The 20,761-nt window shown below is 46.4% G+C and overlaps 1 protein-coding gene across 1 annotated transcript in view; it reads right to left on the bottom strand.

Annotated features, from left to right (window-relative positions):
• Positions 1–20,761, bottom strand: part of WDR72 (WD repeat domain 72) — a 587,636-nt gene that overhangs the window by 403,207 nt on the left and 163,668 nt on the right. The window contains exon 6 of the mRNA XM_073568404.1: positions 1,302–1,378. Coding sequence (XP_073424505.1) covers positions 1,302–1,378 — 77 coding nt within the window. The remainder of the gene's footprint in view (positions 1–1,301; positions 1,379–20,761) is intronic.

The following is a 20,761-nucleotide window of genomic DNA, read 5'->3' as shown; positions in this document are numbered from 1 at the left end:
GAGGTTTTTTGCCACAGCACGCACAGAGACTTTCCGGCACAGTACTCCCAGAGGCAAAGTGTTTTTTTTTTTTAGGCACAGCTACCACTCGTACAGAAACAGCGGTAGAGTAAAATTTTTATTTAGACACACTACATACAAAAAGATGACTGCAGAGTAGAGTATCTTTTTTGAAACACTGATTGTATAGACACAGGGATAGATCAAAATTATTTTATAGGCTCACAAATGGTAAAGAATGAGACTGCACACTACTCGCAAAAAACATGAGGCAGAGTACACAGATTTTTAGACACACTCCAAAACTGCTGCAGAGTGCACTAATCTTATACACACACTACATGTATAGACATATCAGTACAGTAAAATTGGTATGGCCTAGAAATGGCAATGAGTCAGCTTATGCCAATTGTTTATTTCACAGACTACTAAAAAACACACTAGGCAAGAGAATGTATTTCCTCTCTTCCTGAGGAAGCCAAGCTTAGTGACGATACGCGTGGCATTCCTCTTTCCACACGCCATGCTGTGACCACATATTTCTATCTCCGCATCCACCTAGAGGCTTTTTTGCTGCCTTCTTCTTTTACCCCTAAATGGCTTTTACCATATGCTATGGTCCTTATATTTAAACCTATAGCTCAACTGACCCCATTGTTTAGGGTTTTTTGCATTTGCTTTATTGGGGTTCTCTCAGTGCAGCTTTATCCACTGGACTTGAATATTTTGTCTGTTTTTGATGTAATTTACTTCATTTAGACTATTGGCTGATTGTCATTTGTTCAATGTTGCGTTATTTTTGATACGTCTGGTGCACACAGTGGAGATAGCTGCAAGGTACCTAACCGGTCCTTCAGGTGTTATGGTTTATACCTTCAATGGTTTTTTAATTGTTTTTAACATGTGGTCTGTACCTTGCTTATGTGATCCTGTGTAATCATGCTTTAATAAAATGTATTGATTCTAATATTTGAAATTTATTCATGGTGATCCTGGCCATTTTTTGTACACACTTCTTTTTTCTTGAGTATTTACATGGTCTTGTTTTGAGTGTGGGGCTGGTGATCCCTAGTATTATTCTGAGGTGCCCTCAGACTTCTTTTATGAAGATGGAGAAATTGTATCACATTGCAGTATGCTAACACTCTGATAAGAGTTTAATCAGAGTGTCATTTTCATAATTGGCCCGACTTTCTTGGATGAGTGAATTGACGGCTGTGCGCACCGGCCCCAATCTCCGGAGATATCAAATCTGTTGATGTATTCATATTCATGAATGTGCAGTTGACAATACTACTGACCTGTATGCTATTCACAGATGATGAGAGGTCCCACACTTTTAGGTCTCCGGCAGTAGATATTGCAACCAATGAATCTTCTGCAAAAAGGAATATTTTATTTACAGATGTATGAGAATATGTAAAAACAGTACCTCAAACTAAATGACAAGGTTTGGACACAGTAAATGTATGTTATCATTAAAGGTGTAAAACAAGCTACAGTACTGTGCAAAAGTAAGAATGCTTTAGAGGATTTAATAGTTTATTTCTATCAAATAAAAAAATGCAAAGCAGCTTTAATGCTTCTAGGTTCACATGTACAGTACACAGTATTTAAAGGCAGAGAGGTTGTTCAAAACATCTTGGAGAACTAACCACAGATTCTCTACGGATGCGAGCTTGTGCAAATCCTCATCTCTTTATGCAATCCTACACAGACTTGATGTTGAGATCAAGGCTCTGTGGCAAAATACCACTAATTTTAGGACTCTTGTTTTTTATGTTGAAGATTAGAGATGAGCGAAACGGGTCGAAAAAATTCAAAAGTCGCCGACTTTTGGCAAAGTCGGGTTTCATGAAACGAAACCCGACCCTAGGATGAGGTCGGCCACGAGGTCGGCGACTTACGCGCCAAAGTCGCGTTTCAAAAGTTTGTTTTGCGCTCTTTTTCAGCCAATCAGGATCCACGGACACTGTGGGCAACGTGATGACATAGGCACGGGTCACCACCATCTTTCAGAAGGGCATGCAAGTGATTGGCTTGCTTTGGTGGGCGTCACAGGGGGTATAAAAGGGCGTGCACGCCGACCGCCATCTTACTTCTGCCGATCTTAGTATAGGGAGAGGTTGCAGCTGATTCTGTAGGGAGAGCGTTAGGCAGGGAAGAAGACAAAAAAACTGCTTCTGCTGTTAGCGATTTGGCCTGCACAACACACAAGTCACTGTGTGTGCAGTGCAAGGGGAGGCTATATTGTGGTGTATCAGTGGTGTTGGTTGTTGGGCTGCCTTTTAAGGCTTCCTGACACGCTGGCATTGCTGTTTACCCACTGCTCCGCAAACTGCTTTTTTAAAAGCAATCCAATCTCCCTTATCCTCTCGTCACTTTGGTCACAGGCAGCTGTGCCATCGAGCGTGTCACATAGCGCTCAGATATCAGTGGGCCTCACACCATCCACAAGTGTCCAGTGTCCAAAAGTGTACGCAGAGATTCAAAATCTCCATTATCCTCTCGTCACTTTGGTCACAGGCAGCTGTGCCATCGAGCGTGTCACATAGCGCTCAGATATCAGTGGGCCTCACACCATCCACAAGTGTCCAGTGTCCAAAAGTGTACGCAGAGATTCAAAATCTCCTCCATTATCCTCTCGTCACTTTGGTCACAGGCAGCTGTGCCATCGAGCGTGTCACATAGCGCTCAGATATCAGTGGGCCTCACACCATCCACAAGTGTCCAGTGTCCAAAAGTGTACGCAGAGATTCAAAATCTCCATTATCCTCTCGTCACTTTGGTCACAGGCAGCTGTGCCATCGAGCGTGTAACATAGCGCTCAGATATCAGTGGGCCTCACACCATCCACAAGTGTACAGTGTCCAAAAGTGAACGCAGAGATTCAAAATCTCCATTATCCTCTCGTCACTTTGGTCACAGGCAGCTGTGCCATCGAGCGTGTCACATAGCGCTCAGATATCAGTGGGCCTCACACAATCTACAAGTGTCCAGTGTCCAAAAGTGTACGCAGAGATTCAAAATCTCCATTATCCTCTCGTCACTTTGGTCACAGGCAGCTGTGCCATCGAGCGTGTCACATAGCGCTCAGATATCAGTGGGCCTCACACCATCCACAAGTGTCCAGTGTCCAAAAGTGTACGCAGAGATTCAAAATCTCCATTATCCTCTCGTCACTTTAGTCACAGGCAGCTGTGCCATCGAGCGTGTCACATAGCGCTCAGATATCAGTGGGCCTCACACCATCCACAAGTGTCCAGTGTCCAAAAGTGTACGCAGAGATTCAAAATCTCCATTATCCTCTCGTCACTTTGGTCACAGGCAGCTGTGCCATCGAGCGTGTCACATAGCGCTCAGATATCAGTGGGCCTCACACCATCCACAAGTGTCCAGTGTCCAAAAGTGTACGCAGAGATTCAAAATCTCCATTATCCTCTCGTCACTTTGGTCACAGGCAGCTGTGCCATCGAGCGTGTCACATAGCGCTCAGATATCAGTGGGCCTCACACCATCCACAAGTGTCCAGTGTCCAAAAGTGTACGCAGAGATTCAAAATCTCCTCCATTATCCTCTCGTCACTTTGGTCACAGGCAGCTGTGCCATCGAGCGTGTCACATAGCGCTCAGATATCAGTGGGCCTCACACCATCCACAAGTGTCCAGTGTCCAAAAGTGTACGCAGAGATTCAAAATCTCCATTATCCTCTCGTCACTTTGGTCACAGGCAGCTGTGCCATCGAGCGTGTCACATAGCGCTCAGATATCAGTGGGCCTCACACTATCCACAAGTGTCCAGTGTCCAAAAGTGTACGCAGAGATTCAAAATCTCCATTATCCTCTCGTCACTTTGGTCACAGGCAGCTGTGCCATCGAGCGTGTCACATAGCGCTCAGATATCAGTGGGCCTCACACCATCCACAAGTGTCCAGTGTCCAAAAGTGTACGCAGAGATTCAAAATCTCCATTATCCTTTCGTCACTTTGGTCACAGGCAGCTGTGCCATCGAGTGTGTCACATAGCGCTCAGATATCAGTGGGCCTCACACAATCCACAAGTGTCCAGTGTCCAAAAGTGTACGCAGAGATTCAAAATCTCCATTATCCTCTCGTCACTTTGGTCACAGGCAGCTGTGCCATCGAGCGTGTCACATAGCGCTCAGATATCAGTGGGCCTCACACAATCAACAAGTGTCCACTGTCCACAAGTGTGTGCAGAAATTCTAAAACTCCCCTGTCCTATAGACACCTTGTACCTTGTTTTACATTACTATATAGTTTGTTGGATTTTGTCTACATTTCTACCAAAAATGAGGAAGGCTGGTGGAAGAGGCCGTGGAATTGGGCGGGGGTTGGCAGCTGGTAATGATGGTGTTGGTGGTGGATCTGATGGTAGTGGCAAGAGCAAAATAGGACCGAATGCAGGAGGTGCTGACCCTGCGTCATCGTCTGGCTACATAAGGCTTTGAACGCTTAGTTTTCTAGGAGTTGGCAAACCGCTTTTAAAGGCAGAGCATCAGGAAAAAGTTTTGTCTTACATTGCTGACTCAGCCTCCAGCTCTATCGCCTCCTCTTCTTCAGTTGTAAAAAGTAAAAGCACTGAGTCGTCATTGGAGGCTCATGTTCATGAACCACACCTTTCCTTGTGTCCTTCACCCCAACCAAGATTGAAGGATGACGCAGGCCATACTACTGATTACTCCATGGAGCTGTTTTCACATACCATGCCTGGATTATCAAGTGAAATGGTGAATTACCCAGGCCAAGATGAATCTGACATGGAGTGCACTGATGCACAGCCGCTGATGGATGATTCTGCTGGTACATTCACTCAGAGCACTACATTGTCCTCGCAGTGTACAGAGCCAGATTCTGACCCTGATGAGACTCAGGTGCCCCTTCCCGCACACTATACCACCATACACGGTGACACAGAGGAAGGTGCACATGACATAGAAGAGGAGGTGATGGATGACCCAGTTGTTGACCCAGATTGGCATCCATTGGGGGAAGAGGGTGCTGCTTCCAATAGCTCAGATGAGGAGCATCCACAGCAGACATCGACATCGCAACAGCTGTTATCTGGCAGGCCCGGAGCACTCCAAAGACAGGTTCCAAACATCAAAAGAGTTGCTGGACAGCTTGTCCAGAGGGTCAAAAGATCACAGCGTGCTAGGCCGCAAAATGTCTGCCAAAGTAGGAAGAGTGCAGTGTGGCACTTTTTTGAACAAAATCCTCATGATCAGGCCAAGGTTATCTGTAAGAAGTGCGCAAAGACCTTTAGCCGAGGGAAAAATCTGAAAAATTTGAATACCAGTTGCATGCTTAGACATTTAACCAGCATGCACTTGCAAGCGTGGACACAACACCAAACCTCAAGTGCCACATGTGCAACTGATCACAACGAAGGTAGTCAGCAACGCTACATTGTTTCCCCCACTGTAAGCCCACCGGTTAGCACAGCAGCAAATGTTGAGGTGTCGTTGCAAGGCCACAGCAGTCAGGGAATCCCACTGTTATATCAACGAAAGACTGATTCTAGGCCATCAGAAAGAACACCAACTCCATCGCCATCATCAACCCTCTCTCAGTCCGCCCTGTCCACCGCTACTTCCACCATATGCAGCTCTCAAGTCCAGCTCACCCTCCCAGACACTATGAGTAGGTCAAGAAAGTACTCAGTCTCTCATCCGCGTACACTGGGTTTGAACGCCCACATTGCCAAACTAATCTCGTTTGAGATGATGCCCTTTCGGTTGGTGGAACGCACAGCTTTCCGCGAACTCATGGTCTATGCAGTACCACGCTATGACCTACCCAGTCGCCACTTCTTCTCTCGCAAAGCCATCCCAGCCCTCCACCATCATGTGAAAGACCGCATTGTCCATGCACTCAAGCAGTCAGTGAGCGGAAAGGTGCACCTCACAACTGATGCATGGTCCAGTCGGCATGGCCAGGGCCGTTACGTGTCCATCACTGCGCACTGGGTTAATGTCGTGGATGCAGGGTCCACAGGGGACATCGGTGGTGGGACAGTGCTGCCTAGCCCACGGTATAGGAAACAGTTGGCTGTAGGCGTTCGACCCTCCTCCTCCTCCTCCTCCAGAAGCGAAAGCTCGTCCACAGAGCGCAGTCGTACGAGCACTCCATCTGCAGCTGCCACTGTTGCACACGATGTGTCCCCCTATCGAGCAGCTAGTGGAAAGCGTCAGCAGGCTGTGTTGCAGATGATCTGTTTGGGCGACAGACACACCGCCGAGGTGCTGGCCGAGTACTTGAAGCGACAAACTGAGTCATGGCTGGGCAGTGTACATCTTGAGGCAGGCAAGGTAGTTAGTGATAACGGGCGTAATTTTGTGGCAGCCATAGCCCTTTCAAAACTCAGCCACATACCTTGCTTGTCTCACACCTTGAACCTGGTGGTGCAGTGCTTCCTCAAAAATTATCCGGAGTTAACAGCCCTGCTCCAGAAGGTGCGAAGACTGTGCGCGCACATCCGCCGGTCGCCTGTACACTCCGTTCGTATGCAGAAGCTGCAGCGATTGCTCCACCTTCTCAACCACCGCCTCATTATCGACATTGCAACAAGGTGGAACTCCACCCTGCACATGGTGGAGCGGCTGTGCGAGCAGAGGCAGGCCATAATGCATTTGTGGGAGGATACACGGCCAGGCACTTTGAGAGCAGACATGGAGTTGACAGGCGTGCAGTGGTCGAAGCTGAAAGACCTTTGTAAAGTCCTTCAGTGTTTTGAGGAATGCACACGGCTGGTAAGCGCAGACGACGCCATCCTAAGCATGAGCATCCCACTTATGCGTCTGCTCATGCAAACTTTGACGCACCTTAAGGAGCAGGCGTCTGCAGCCAATGTTGATGAGGAGGAAGAGGAGAAAGGAATCCTTGATGACATTCAGCCATTGTCTGCTCAGGGACCTCTCCTGGACGAGGTGGAGGAAGAAGAGGAGGAGGAGGAGGAGGATGATGGTGATGATTACTTAGGGGAGGAGGATGCATCTCGTGGGGCAAGTGAAAATGTTGGCGTGGCAAGGTCTGGTACAGGGTTTGTGCGTGACTGGAGGGATGTGGATTTGCCAGAAAGTGCTCCTCCACCCATCACTCGCAGTGCATCATTGACACCGGGAACATTGGCCCACATGTCAGATTATGCCTTGCGGATCCTAAAAAGGGACCCCCGCATTGCCAAAATGATGAACGATGACGACTACTGGTTGGCCAGCATCCTGGATCCACGCTATAAAGGCAAATTACAAAACATCATGCCACAGGAGAACCTTGACCTAATATTGGCTAATAAACAAGCAACTCTGGTAAATCGGTTGCTTGAGGCATTCCCAGCACACAGCAGCGGTGATGGTTCTCACAAGAGCCGTACGGGCCGGGGGCAGCTTGGCAGAGGTGTTCGTGGTGCACACAGCAGAAGTGGCGTTGGAGACAGGGGTTTCATGACAATGTTGTGGACTGATTTTTCAAATACCGCTCACACAACTGGTAATACTGCATCGATGGAAAGTGACAGGAGACAGCAGTTGTCAACTATGGTTACAAACTACTTTTCCTCCCATATCGATGTTCTCCCACACAGGTCATTCCCCTTTGACTATTGGGCCGCTAAACTGGACACCTGGCCTGAATTGGCCCAATATGCCTTACAGGAGCTCGCTTGCCCAGCTGCAAGTGTGCTATCGGAAAGAGTCTTCAGTGCAGCTGGATCAATCCTGACAGAAAAAAGGACCCGTCTGTCAACCCAAAATGTGGATGATCTAACCTTCATTAAAATGAACCACGCATGGGTTTCCAAGGATTTTGTCCCACCTTCCCCTGATGACACATAGGGTGACAGAAAAATGGCTTGCTTTGGTCCACCTCTTCCTGGTACTTCACCTATTTCGCCTTTTGCATCAGCTGAATGTCCAACATCAACATATGCCACTTTCTAAAACTCCCTAACTGTGCTGCCTCCCCCCCCATGGCCGGGGTCACCACCTAGCGCACGACACCGTGCGAGTGCCGTTGCCCTGGACAGGTGGGTAGGCCGACTCTTGGGCGCGGGCACTGGCACAGGGTCCCTCATAGTGCAATCAAGTGTCTCTGACGGTGGTGGTGCACACCCGCCGTCAGACACACGGCTGTATTATGAGGGGCCCAGTGCCAGTACCGACGCCCCCGAGTGGGCCCCCCTTGCTTGGCCAGGGCCCCAGCATTTGCAATCTTTACCTCTCCCTGCTCCTCCGCTGTGTAATCTGGGCCGTCAAATCCATACTGTGCCTGACACCGTCTGAGCCTGCCTCCTGAGACATATATTTTGAATGTGTACGCTATCCTTACATGTTATCCGGGGATACGGTACCCCTTCTAACCTTTGTGCAATGACGTGCAATCCATACTGGGCCTAACACCGTCTGAGCCTGCCTCATGCTGTATAGACATATATTTTGAATGTGTACGCTATCCATACATGTTATCCGGGGATACGGTACCCTTTCTAACCTTTGTGCAATGACGTGCAATCCATACTGGGCCTAACACCGTCTGAGCCTGCCTCATGCTGTATAGACACATATTTTGAATGTGTACGCTATCCATACATGTTATCCGGGGATACGGTACCCTTTCTAACCTTTGTGCAATGACGTGCAATCCATACTGGGCCTAACACCATCTGAGCCTGCCTCATGCTGTATAGACATATATTTTGAATGTGTACGCTATCCATACATGTTATCCGGGGATACGGTACCCTTTCTAACCTTTGTGCAATGACGTGCAATCCATACTGGGCCTAACACCGTCTGAGCCTGCCTCATGCTGTATAGACATATATTTTGAATGTGTACGCTATCCATACATGTTATCCGGGGATACGGTACCCCTTCTAACCTTTGTGCAATGACGTGCAAACCATACTGGGCCTAACACCGTCTGAGCCTGCCTCATGCTGTATAGACATATATTTTGAATGTGTACGCTATCCATACATGTTATCCGGGGATACGGTACCCTTTCTAACCTTTGTGCAATGACGTGCAATCCATACTGGGCCTAACACCGTCTGAGCCAGCCTCATGCTGTATAGACATATATTTTGAATGTGTACGCTATCCATACATGTTATCCGGGGATACGGTACCCTTTCTAACCTTTGTGCAATGACGTGCAATCCATACTGGGCCTAACACCGTCTGAGCCTGCCTCATGCTGTATAGACATATATTTTGAATGTGTACGCTATCCATGCATGTTATCCGGGGATACGGTACCCTTTCTAACCTTTGTGCAATGACGTGCAATCCATACTGGGCCTAACACCGTCTGAGCCTGCCTCATGCTGTATAGACATATATTTTGAATGTGTACGCTATCCATACATGTTATCCGGGGATACGGTACCCTTTCTAACCTTTGTGCAATGACGTGCAATCCATACTGGGCCTAACACCGTCTGAGCCTGCCTCATGCTGTATAGCCATATATTTTGAATGTGTACGCTATCCATACATGTTATCCGGGGATACGGTACCCTTTCTAACCTTTGTGCAATGACGTGCAATCCATACTGGGCCTAACACCGTCTGAGCCTGCCTCATGCTGTATAGACATATATTTTGAATGTGTACGCTATCCATACATGTTATCCGGGGATACGGTACCCTTTCTAACCTTTGTGCAATGACGTGCAATCCATACTGGGCCTAACACCATCTGAGCCTGCCTCATGCTGTATAGACATATATTTTGAATGTGTACGCTATCCATACATGTTATCCGGGGATACGGTACCCTTTCTAACCATTGTGCAATGACGTGCAATCCATACTGGGCCTAACACCGTCTGAACCTGCCTCATGCTGTATAGACATATATTTTGAATGTGTACGCTATCCATACATGTTATCCGGGGATACGGTACCCCTTCTAACCTTTGTGCAATGACGTGCAATCCATACTGGGCCTAACACCGTCTGAGCCTGCCTCATGCTGTATAGACATATATTTTGAATGTGTACGCTATCCATACATGTTATCCGGGGATACGGTACCCCTTCTAACCTTTGTGCAATGACGTGCAATCCATACTGGGCCTAACACCGTCTGAGCCTGCCTCATGCTGTATAGACATATATTTTGAATGTGTACGCTATCCATACATGTTATCCGGGGATACGGTACCCTTTCTAACCTTTGTGCAATGACATGCAATCCATACTGGGCCTAACACCGTCTGAGCCTGCCTCATGCTGTATAGACACATATTTTGAATGTGTACGCTATCCATACATGTTATCCGGGGATACGTTACCCTTTCTAACCTTTGTGCAATGACGTGCAATCCATACTGGGCCTAACACCGTCTGAGCCTGCCTCATGCTGTATAGACATAAATTTTGAATGAGTACGCTATCCATACATGTTATCCGGGGATACGGTACCCTTTCTAACCTTTGTGCAATGACGTGCAATCCATACTGGGCCTAACACCGTCTGAGCCTGCCTCATGCTGTATAGACATATATTTTGAATGTGTACGCTATCCATACATGTTATCCAGGGATACGGTACCCCTTCTAACCTTTGTGCAATGACGTGCAATCCATACTGGGCATAACACCGTCTGAGCCTGCCTCATGCTGTATAGACATATATTTTGAATGTGTACGCTATCCATACATGTTATCCGGGGATACGGTACCCTTTCTAACCTTTGTGCAATGACATGCAATCCATACTGGGCCTAACACCGTCTGAGCCTGCCTCATGCTGTATAGACACATATTTTGAATGTGTACGCTATCCATACATGTTATCCGGGGATACGGTACCCCTTCTAACCTTTGTGCAATGACGTGCAATCCATACTGGGCCTAACACCGTCTGAGCCTGCCTCATGCTGTATAGACATATATTTTCAATGTTTACGCTATCCATACATGTTATCCGGGGATACGGTACCCTTTCTAACCTTTGTGCAATGACGTGCAATCCATACTGGGCCTAACACCGTCTGAGCCTGCCTCATGCTGTATAGACATATATTTTGAATGTGTACGCTATCCATACATGTTATCCAGGGATAGGGTACCCTTTCTAACCTTTGTGCAATGACGTGCAATCCATACTGGGCCTAACACCGTCTGAGCCTGCCTCATGCTGTATAGACATATATTTTGAATGTGTACGCTATCCATACATGTTATCCGTGGATACGGTACCCTTTCTAACCTTTGTGCAATGACGTGCAATCCATACTGGGCCTAACACCGTCTGAGCCTGCCTCATGCTGTATAGACATATATTTTGAATGTGTACGCTATCCATACATGTTATCCGGGGATACGGTACCCTTTCTAACCTTTGTGCAATGACGTGCAATCCATACTGGGCCTAACACCGTCTGAGCCTGCCTCATGCTGTATAGACATATATTTTGAATGTGTACGCTATCCATACATGTTATCCGGGGATACGGTACCCTTTCTAACCTTTGTGCAATGACGTGCAATCCATACTGGGCCTAACACCGTCTGAGCCTGCCTCATGCTGTATAGACATATATTTTGAATGTGTACGCTATCCATACATGTTATCCGGGGATACGGTACCCCTTCTAACCTTTGTGCAATGACGTGCAATCCATACTGGGCCTAACACCGTCTGAGCCTGCCTCATGCTGTATAGACATATATTTTGAATGTGTACGCTATCCATACATGTTATCCGGGGATACGGTACCCTTTCTAACCTTTGTGCAATGACGTGCAATCCATACTGGGCCTAACACCGTCTGAGCCTGCCTCATGCTGTATAGACATATATTTTGAATGTGTACGCTATCCATACATGTTATCCGGGGATACGGTACCCCTTCTAACCTTTGTGCAATGACGTGCAATCCATACTGGGCCTAACACCGTCTGAGCCTGCCTCATGCTGTATAGACATATATTTTGAATGTGTACGCTATCCATACATGTTATCCGGGGATACGGTACCCTTTCTAACCTTTGTGCAATGACGTGCAATCCATACTGGGCCTAACACCATCTGAGCCTGCCTCATGCTGTATAGACATATATTTTGAATGTGTACGCTATCCATACATGTTATCCGGGGATACGGTACCCTTTCTAACCATTGTGCAATGACGTGCAATCCATACTGGGCCTAACACCGTCTGAACCTGCCTCATGCTGTATAGACATATATTTTGAATGTGTACGCTATCCATACATGTTATCCGGGGATACGGTACCCCTTCTAACCTTTGTGCAATGACGTGCAATCCATACTGGGCCTAACACCGTCTGAGCCTGCCTCATGCTGTATAGACATATATTTTGAATGTGTACGCTATCCATACATGTTATCCGGGGATACGGTACCCCTTCTAACCTTTGTGCAATGACGTGCAATCCATACTGGGCCTAACACCGTCTGAGCCTGCCTCATGCTGTATAGACATATATTTTGAATGTGTACGCTATCCATACATGTTATCCGGGGATACGGTACCCTTTCTAACCTTTGTGCAATGACATGCAATCCATACTGGGCCTAACACCGTCTGAGCCTGCCTCATGCTGTATAGACACATATTTTGAATGTGTACGCTATCCATACATGTTATCCGGGGATACGGTACCCCTTCTAACCTTTGTGCAATGACGTGCAATCCATACTGGGCCTAACACCGTCTGAGCCTGCCTCATGCTGTATAGACATATATTTTCAATGTTTACGCTATCCATACATGTTATCCGGGGATACGGTACCCTTTCTAACCTTTGTGCAATGACGTGCAATCCATACTGGGCCTAACACCGTCTGAGCCTGCCTCATGCTGTATAGACATATATTTTGAATGTGTACGCTATCCATACATGTTATCCAGGGATAGGGTACCCTTTCTAACCTTTGTGCAATGACGTGCAATCCATACTGGGCCTAACACCGTCTGAGCCTGCCTCATGCTGTATAGACATATATTTTGAATGTGTACGCTATCCATACATGTTATCCGTGGATACGGTACCCTTTCTAACCTTTGTGCAATGACGTGCAATCCATACTGGGCCTAACACCGTCTGAGCCTGCCTCATGCTGTATAGACATATATTTTGAATGTGTACGCTATCCATACATGTTATCCGGGGATACGGTACCCTTTCTAACCTTTGTGCAATGACGTGCAATCCATACTGGGCCTAACACCGTCTGAGCCTGCCTCATGCTGTATAGACATATATTTTGAATGTGTACGCTATCCATACATGTTATCCGGGGATACGGTACCCTTTCTAACCTTTGTGCAATGACGTGCAATCCATACTGGGCCTAACACCGTCTGAGCCTGCCTCATGCTGTATAGACATATATTTTGAATGTGTACGCTATCCATACATGTTATCCGGGGATACGGTACCCCTTCTAACCTTTGTGCAATGACGTGCAATCCATACTGGGCCTAACACCGTCTGAGCCTGCCTCATGCTGTATAGACATATATTTTGAATGTGTACGCTATCCATACATGTTATCCGGGGATACGGTACCCTTTCTAACCTTTGTGCAATGACGTGCAATCCATACTGGGCCTAACACCGTCTGAGCCTGCCTCATGCTGTATAGACATATATTTTGAATGTGTACGCTATCCATACATGTTATCCGGGGATACGGTACCCCTTCTAACCTTTGTGCAATGACGTGCAATCCATACTGGGCCTAACACCGTCTGAGCCTGCCTCATGCTGTATAGACATATATTTTGAATGTGTACGCTATCCATACATGTTATCCGGGGATACGGTAACCTTTCTAACCTTTGTGCAATGACGTGCAATCCATACTGGGCCTAACACCATCTGAGCCTGCCTCATGCTGTATAGACATATATTTTGAATGTGTACGCTATCCATACATGTTATCCGGGGATACGGTACCCTTTCTAACCATTGTGCAATGACGTGCAATCCATACTGGGCCTAACACCGTCTGAACCTGCCTCATGCTGTATAGACATATATTTTGAATGTGTACGCTATCCATACATGTTATCCGGGGATACGGTACCCCTTCTAACCTTTGTGCAATGACGTGCAATCCATACTGGGCCTAACACCGTCTGAGCCTGCCTCATGCTGTATAGACATATATTTTGAATGTGTACGCTATCCATACATGTTATCCGGGGATACGGTACCCCTTCTAACCTTTGTGCAATGACGTGCAATCCATACTGGGCCTAACACCGTCTGAGCCTGCCTCATGCTGTATAGACATATATTTTGAATGTGTACGCTATCCATACATGTTATCCGGGGATACGGTACCCTTTCTAACCTTTGTGCAATGACATGCAATCCATACTGGGCCTAACACCGTCTGAGCCTGCCTCATGCTGTATAGACACATATTTTGAATGTGTACGCTATCCATACATGTTATCCGGGGATACGTTACCCTTTCTAACCTTTGTGCAATGACGTGCAATCCATACTGGGCCTAACACCGTCTGAGCCTGCCTCATGCTGTATAGACATAAATTTTGAATGTGTACGCTATCCATACATGTTATCCGGGGATACGGTACCCTTTCTAACCTTTGTGCAATGACGTGCAATCCATACTGGGCCTAACACCGTCTGAGCCTGCCTCATGCTGTATAGACATATATTTTGAATGTGTACGCTATCCATACATGTTATCCAGGGATACGGTACCCCTTCTAACCTTTGTGCAATGACGTGCAATCCATACTGGGCCTAACACCGTCTGAGCCTGCCTCATGCTGTATAGACATATATTTTCAATGTTTACGCTATCCATACATGTTATCCGGGGATACGGTACCCTTTCTAACCTTTGTGCAATGACGTGCAATCCATACTGGGCCTAACACCGTCTGAGCCTGCCTCATGCTGTATAGACATATATTTTGAATGTGTACGCTATCCATACATGTTATCCAGGGATACGGTACCCTTTCTAACCTTTGTGCAATGACGTGCAATCCATACTGGGCCTAACACCGTCTGAGCCTGCCTCATGCTGTATAGACATATATTTTGAATGTGTACGCTATCCATACATGTTATCCGTGGATACGGTACCCTTTCTAACCTTTGTGCAATGACGTGCAATCCATACTGGGCCTAACACCGTCTGAGCCTGCCTCATGCTGTATAGACATATATTTTGAATGTGTACGCTATCCATACATGTTATCCGGGGATACGGTACCCTTTCTAACCTTTGTGCAATGACGTGCAATCCATACTGGGCCTAACACCGTCTGAGCCTGCCTCATGCTGTATAGACATATATTTTGAATGTGTACGCTATCCATACATGTTATCCGGGGATACGGTACCCTTTCTAACCTTTGTGCAATGACGTGCAATCCATACTGGGCCTAACACCGTCTGAGCCTGCCTCATGCTGTATAGACATATATTTTGAATGTGTACGCTATCCATACATGTTATCCGGGGATACGGTACCCCTTCTAACCTTTGTGCAATGACGTGCAATCCATACTGGGCCTAACACCGTCTGAGCCTGCCTCATGCTGTATAGACATATATTTTGAATGTGTACGCTATCCATACATGTTATCCGGGGATACGGTACCCTTTCTAACCTTTGTGCAATGACGTGCAATCCATACTGGGCCTAACACCGTCTGAGCCTGCCTCATGCTGTATAGACATATATTTTGAATGTGTACGCTATCCATACATGTTATCCGGGGATACGGTACCCCTTCTAACCTTTGTGCAATGACGTGCAATCCATACTGGGCCTAACACCGTCTGAGCCTGCCTCATGCTGTATAGACATATATTTTGAATGTGTACGCTATCCATACATGTTATCCGGGGATACGGTACCCTTTCTAACCTTTGTGCAATGACGTGCAATCCATACTGGGCCTAACACCGTCTGAGCCTGCCTCATGCTGTATAGACATATATTTTGAATGTGTACGCTATCCATACATGTTATCCGGGGATACGGTACCCCTTCTAACCTTTGTGCAATGACGTGCAATCCATACTGGGCCTAACATGGTCTGAGCCTGCCTCATGCTGTATAGACATATATTTTGAATGTGTACGCTATCCATACATGTTATCCGGGGATACGGTACCCTTTCTAACCTTTGTGCAATGACGTGCAATCCATACTGGGCCTAACACCGTCTGAGCCTGCCTCATGCTGTATAGACATATATTTTGAATGTGTACACTATCCATACATGTTATCCGGGGATACGGAACCCCTTCTAACCTTTGTGCAATGACGTGCAATCCATACTGGGCCTAACACCGTCTGAGCCTGCCTCATGCTGTATAGACATATATTTTGAATGTTTACGCTATCCATACATGTTATCCGGGGATACGGTACCCTTTCTAACCTTTGTGCAATGACGTGCAATCCATACTGGGCCTAACACCGTCTGAGTCTGCCTCATGCTGTATAGACATATATTTTGAATGTGTACGCTATCCATACATATTATCCAGGGATACGGTACCCTTTCTAACCTTTGTGCAATGACGTGCAATCCATACTGGGCCTAACACCGTCTGAGCCTGCCTCATGCTGTATAGACATATATTTTGAATGTGTACGCTATCCATACATGTTATCCGGGGATACGGTACCCCTTCTAACCTTTGTGCAATGACGTGCAATCCATACTGGGCCTAACACCGTCTGAGCCTGCCTCATGCTGTATAGACATATATTTTGAATGTGTACGCTATCCATACATGTTATCCGGGGATACGGTACCCCTTCTAACCTTTGTGCAATGACGTGCAATCCATACTGGGCCTAACACTGTCTGAGCCTGCCTCATGCTGTATAGACATATATTTTGAATGTGTACGCTATCCATACATGTTATCCGGGGATACGGTACCCTTTCTAACTTTTGTGCAATGACGTGCAATCCATACTGGGCCTAACACCGTCTGAGCCTGCCTCATGCTGTATAGACATATATTTTGAATGTGTACGCTATCTATACATGTTATCCGGGGATACGGTACCCCTTCTAACCTTTGTGCAATGACGTGCAATCCATACTGGGCCTAACACCGTCTGAGCCTGCCTCATGCTGTATAGACATATATTTTGAATGTTTACGCTATCCATACATGTTATCCGGGGATACGGTACCCTTTCTAACCTTTGTGCAATGACGTGCAATCCATACTGGGCCTAACACCGTCTGAGCCTGCCTCATGCTGTATAGACATATATTTTGAATGTGTACGCTATCCATACATGTTATCCGGGGATACGGTACCCCTTCTAACCTTTGTGCAATGACGTGCAATCCATACTGGGCCTAACACCGTCTGAGCCTGCCTAATGCTGTATAGACATATATTTTGAATGTGTACGCTATCCATACATGTTATCCGGGGATACGGTACCCTTTCTAACCTTTGTGCAATGACGTGCAATCCATACTGGGCCTAACACCGTCTGAGCCTGCCTCATGCTGTATAGACATATATTTTGAATGTGTACGCTATCCATACATGTTATCCGGGGATACGGTACCCCTTCTAACCTTTGTGCAATGACGTGCAATCCATACTGGGCCTAACACCGTCTGAGCCTGCCTCATGCTGTATAGACATATATTTTGAATGTTTACGCTATCCATACATGTTATCCGGGGATACGGTACCCTTTCTAACCTTTGTGCAATGACGTGCAATCCATACTGGGCCTAACACCGTCTGAGCCTGCCTCATGCTGTATAGACATATATTTTGAATGTGTACGCTATCCATACATGTTATCCGGGGATACGGTACCCTTTCTAACCTTTGTGCAATGACGTGCAATCCATACTGGGCCTAACACCGTCTGAGCCTGCCTCATGCTGTATAGACATATATTTTGAATATGTACGCTATCCATACATGTTATCCGGGGATACGGTACCCTTTCTAACCTTTGTGCAATGACGTGCAATCCATACTGGGCCTAACACCGTCTGAGCCTGCCTCATGCTGTATAGACATATATTTTGAATGTGTAGGCTATCCATACATGTTATCCGGGGATACGGTACCCTTTCTAACCTTTGTGCAATGACGTGCAATCCATACTGGGCCTAACACCGTCTGAGCCTGCCTCATGCTGTATAGACATATATTTTGAATGTTTACGCTATCCATACATGTTATCCGGGGATACGGTACCCTTTCTAACCTTTGTGCAATGACGTGCAATCCATACTGGGCCTAACACCGTCTGAGCCTGCCTCATGCTGTATAGACATATATTTTGAATGTGTACGCTATCCATACATGTTATCCGGGGATACGGTACCCCTTCTAACCTTTGTGCAATGACGTGCAATCCATACTGGGCCTAACACCGTCTGAGCCTGCCTCATGCTGTATAGACATATATTTTGAATGTGTACGCTATCCATACATGTTATCCGGGGATACGGTACCCTTTCTAACCTTTGTGCAATGACGTGCAATCCATACTGGGCCTAACACCGTCTGAGCCTGCCTCATGCTGTATAGACATATATTTTGAATGTGTACGCTATCCATACATGTTATCCGGGGATACGGTACCCTTTCTAACCTTTGTGCAATGACGTGCAATCCATACTGGGCCTAACACCGTCTGAGCCTGCCTCATGCTGTATAGACATATATTTTGAATGTGTACGCTATCCATACATGTTATCCGGGGATACGGTACCCTTTCTAACCTTTGTGCAATGACGTGCAATCCATACTGGGCCTAACACCGTCTGAGCCTGCCTCATGTTTTATAGACATATATTTTGAATGTGTACGCTATCCATACATGTTATCCAGGGATACGGTACCCTTTCTAACCTTTGTGCAATCACGTGCAATCCATACTGGGCGTGAGAACGGCTGGCGAGCTGTTAAGCAAGCTACAGCACCTGTCCAGACAAGTACAGGGATTCCCTAGCGAGGAGACTTATTTGATTGTTTTCAATGTTGGGACAGCAATTTTTGGGGAGCACTATACTCTGGAGAATGATAGATGGGGCCCACCATACACTGGAACATTCCAAAGGTGGACATCAGACTCTGGAGCAGCATTTACAGGGCCCATTATACACTAGAGCATTAGAAATGGGGCCCATTATGTTTGGAGCATTATTTGGGCCCATAAGACAGTGGAGCTTCATCCATGGGGACCAACATATACTGTAGCATTATGTGGAGCTCATCATATACTGTTTCAAACATTATATGGGACCAATGATTTTGTATGGAGAAATAGATGGGCCTCGTCATGAGATGTAAAAAGTGAGGTATTTTTCATTGTACTATACCGCTATTTCTCTGCCGTATCGGAGCATGATGAGTTGTGGTATGTGTTAAAGGGGCGCTCTTTCGCCCAGGGCACATGAAAACCTGCAGCCAGCCCTCCCCCCCCACAAATTTAGCCAAATAACCCCCATTTTTCAGTGCGTAACTTGTATTATGAAGTTAATTAAGGTTGACAAGCTTAAGTAAGAAGAATTGATGCTTTTGGCATTCAAATGGGCACTGTAGGTGTGTTTCCTGTCCTCCTCTCACTGCCAACTTTTATTCCCCATTGACTTACATTGGGTTTCGTGTTTCGGGACGACCCCGACTTTTCCCTATAATCGGACGATCTTGCTCGACCCGACTTTTGGAAAAGTCAGGTTTCACGAAACGAAACGCGACCCTAAAAAACCAAAAGTCGCTCAACTCTATTGAAGATAGTTCTTAAACGATTTTCTATTCACTTTTTGTGACTGCAGACTTCTAAATCCTTACGGCACATGCACCGCACTACGGTATTTCTGCCCAGAGAATGTTTTCATGTGATTGCAAGTATACAATTTGCGTACTTCCGGCCTCATTCCAACTAGACGTGCTCGGCCTTGCTCAGTTCACTTCTCAAAATGTTTTGGGGGTTTACTTTGGCACAGGAAACATTATGGGATCCCTCACCCATTTCCTAACTGTTTCTGTTGATACTGCAAGGTGTAACTTAAAAAGGAAAAGGAGCAGTGATGGGTTAAAAAGGGCCAGGGCATTGGAGACAGCAATAATTTTTGAAGACAAAAAAACCTTACTCAGTGTCAGTCTGAGAAGGTTTGCTTATTTGTAACATGTCACTGTTCGGAGTTTTTACATTTCTTGTGCATCCGATTTGTGAAAGGAACATGCAAAAGAAAATTCCACCAATCCGAGACATTCCAATGTGACAGTCTGCCTTAGGCTGGTTTCACACATCCTGATATCTCTGATAACAGAAAAAAATGGTGTTGGAGATTACCGTGTCCGTGTGTGTAATATTTGCAGCATATGTATGGCAACTGTGTGCCGCCTGTGTGCTGCATCAGTACCACATTAACAGGCACCAGTGAAGGTGCGGTAAGTGCTGTTCCTCGGCGCCGGGTGCTGAAGATGGCTCTCATCATTCTCTCCTGCTCTGCTGGTGATATTTGCGAGCAGAAGAGAATGATGAGAGTTGTATTCAAGTGAGAACAATGACAGCAGGCAGCGGCTGATGGGACTATTACTCCCATCAGCATACAACTGCCACTAATAGCAGTGACAGAAGGAGCGGTTGATGGGAGTATTCATCACCCCCTGCCAGCGCTAAAAATAAATAAATGAAAAAAATGGCGTGGGTTAACCTTTATTTTCTATGACCAGCCAGGCAAAACTAACAGCTGGG

This window comes from Dendrobates tinctorius, unplaced genomic scaffold, assembly GCF_039654945.1.
Source record: "Dendrobates tinctorius isolate UK_male_01 unplaced genomic scaffold, ASM3965494v1 ptg000022l, whole genome shotgun sequence".
Lineage (NCBI taxonomy): Eukaryota > Metazoa > Chordata > Amphibia > Anura > Dendrobatidae > Dendrobates > Dendrobates tinctorius.
This window is presented reverse-complemented; position numbering and strand designations above follow the sequence as displayed.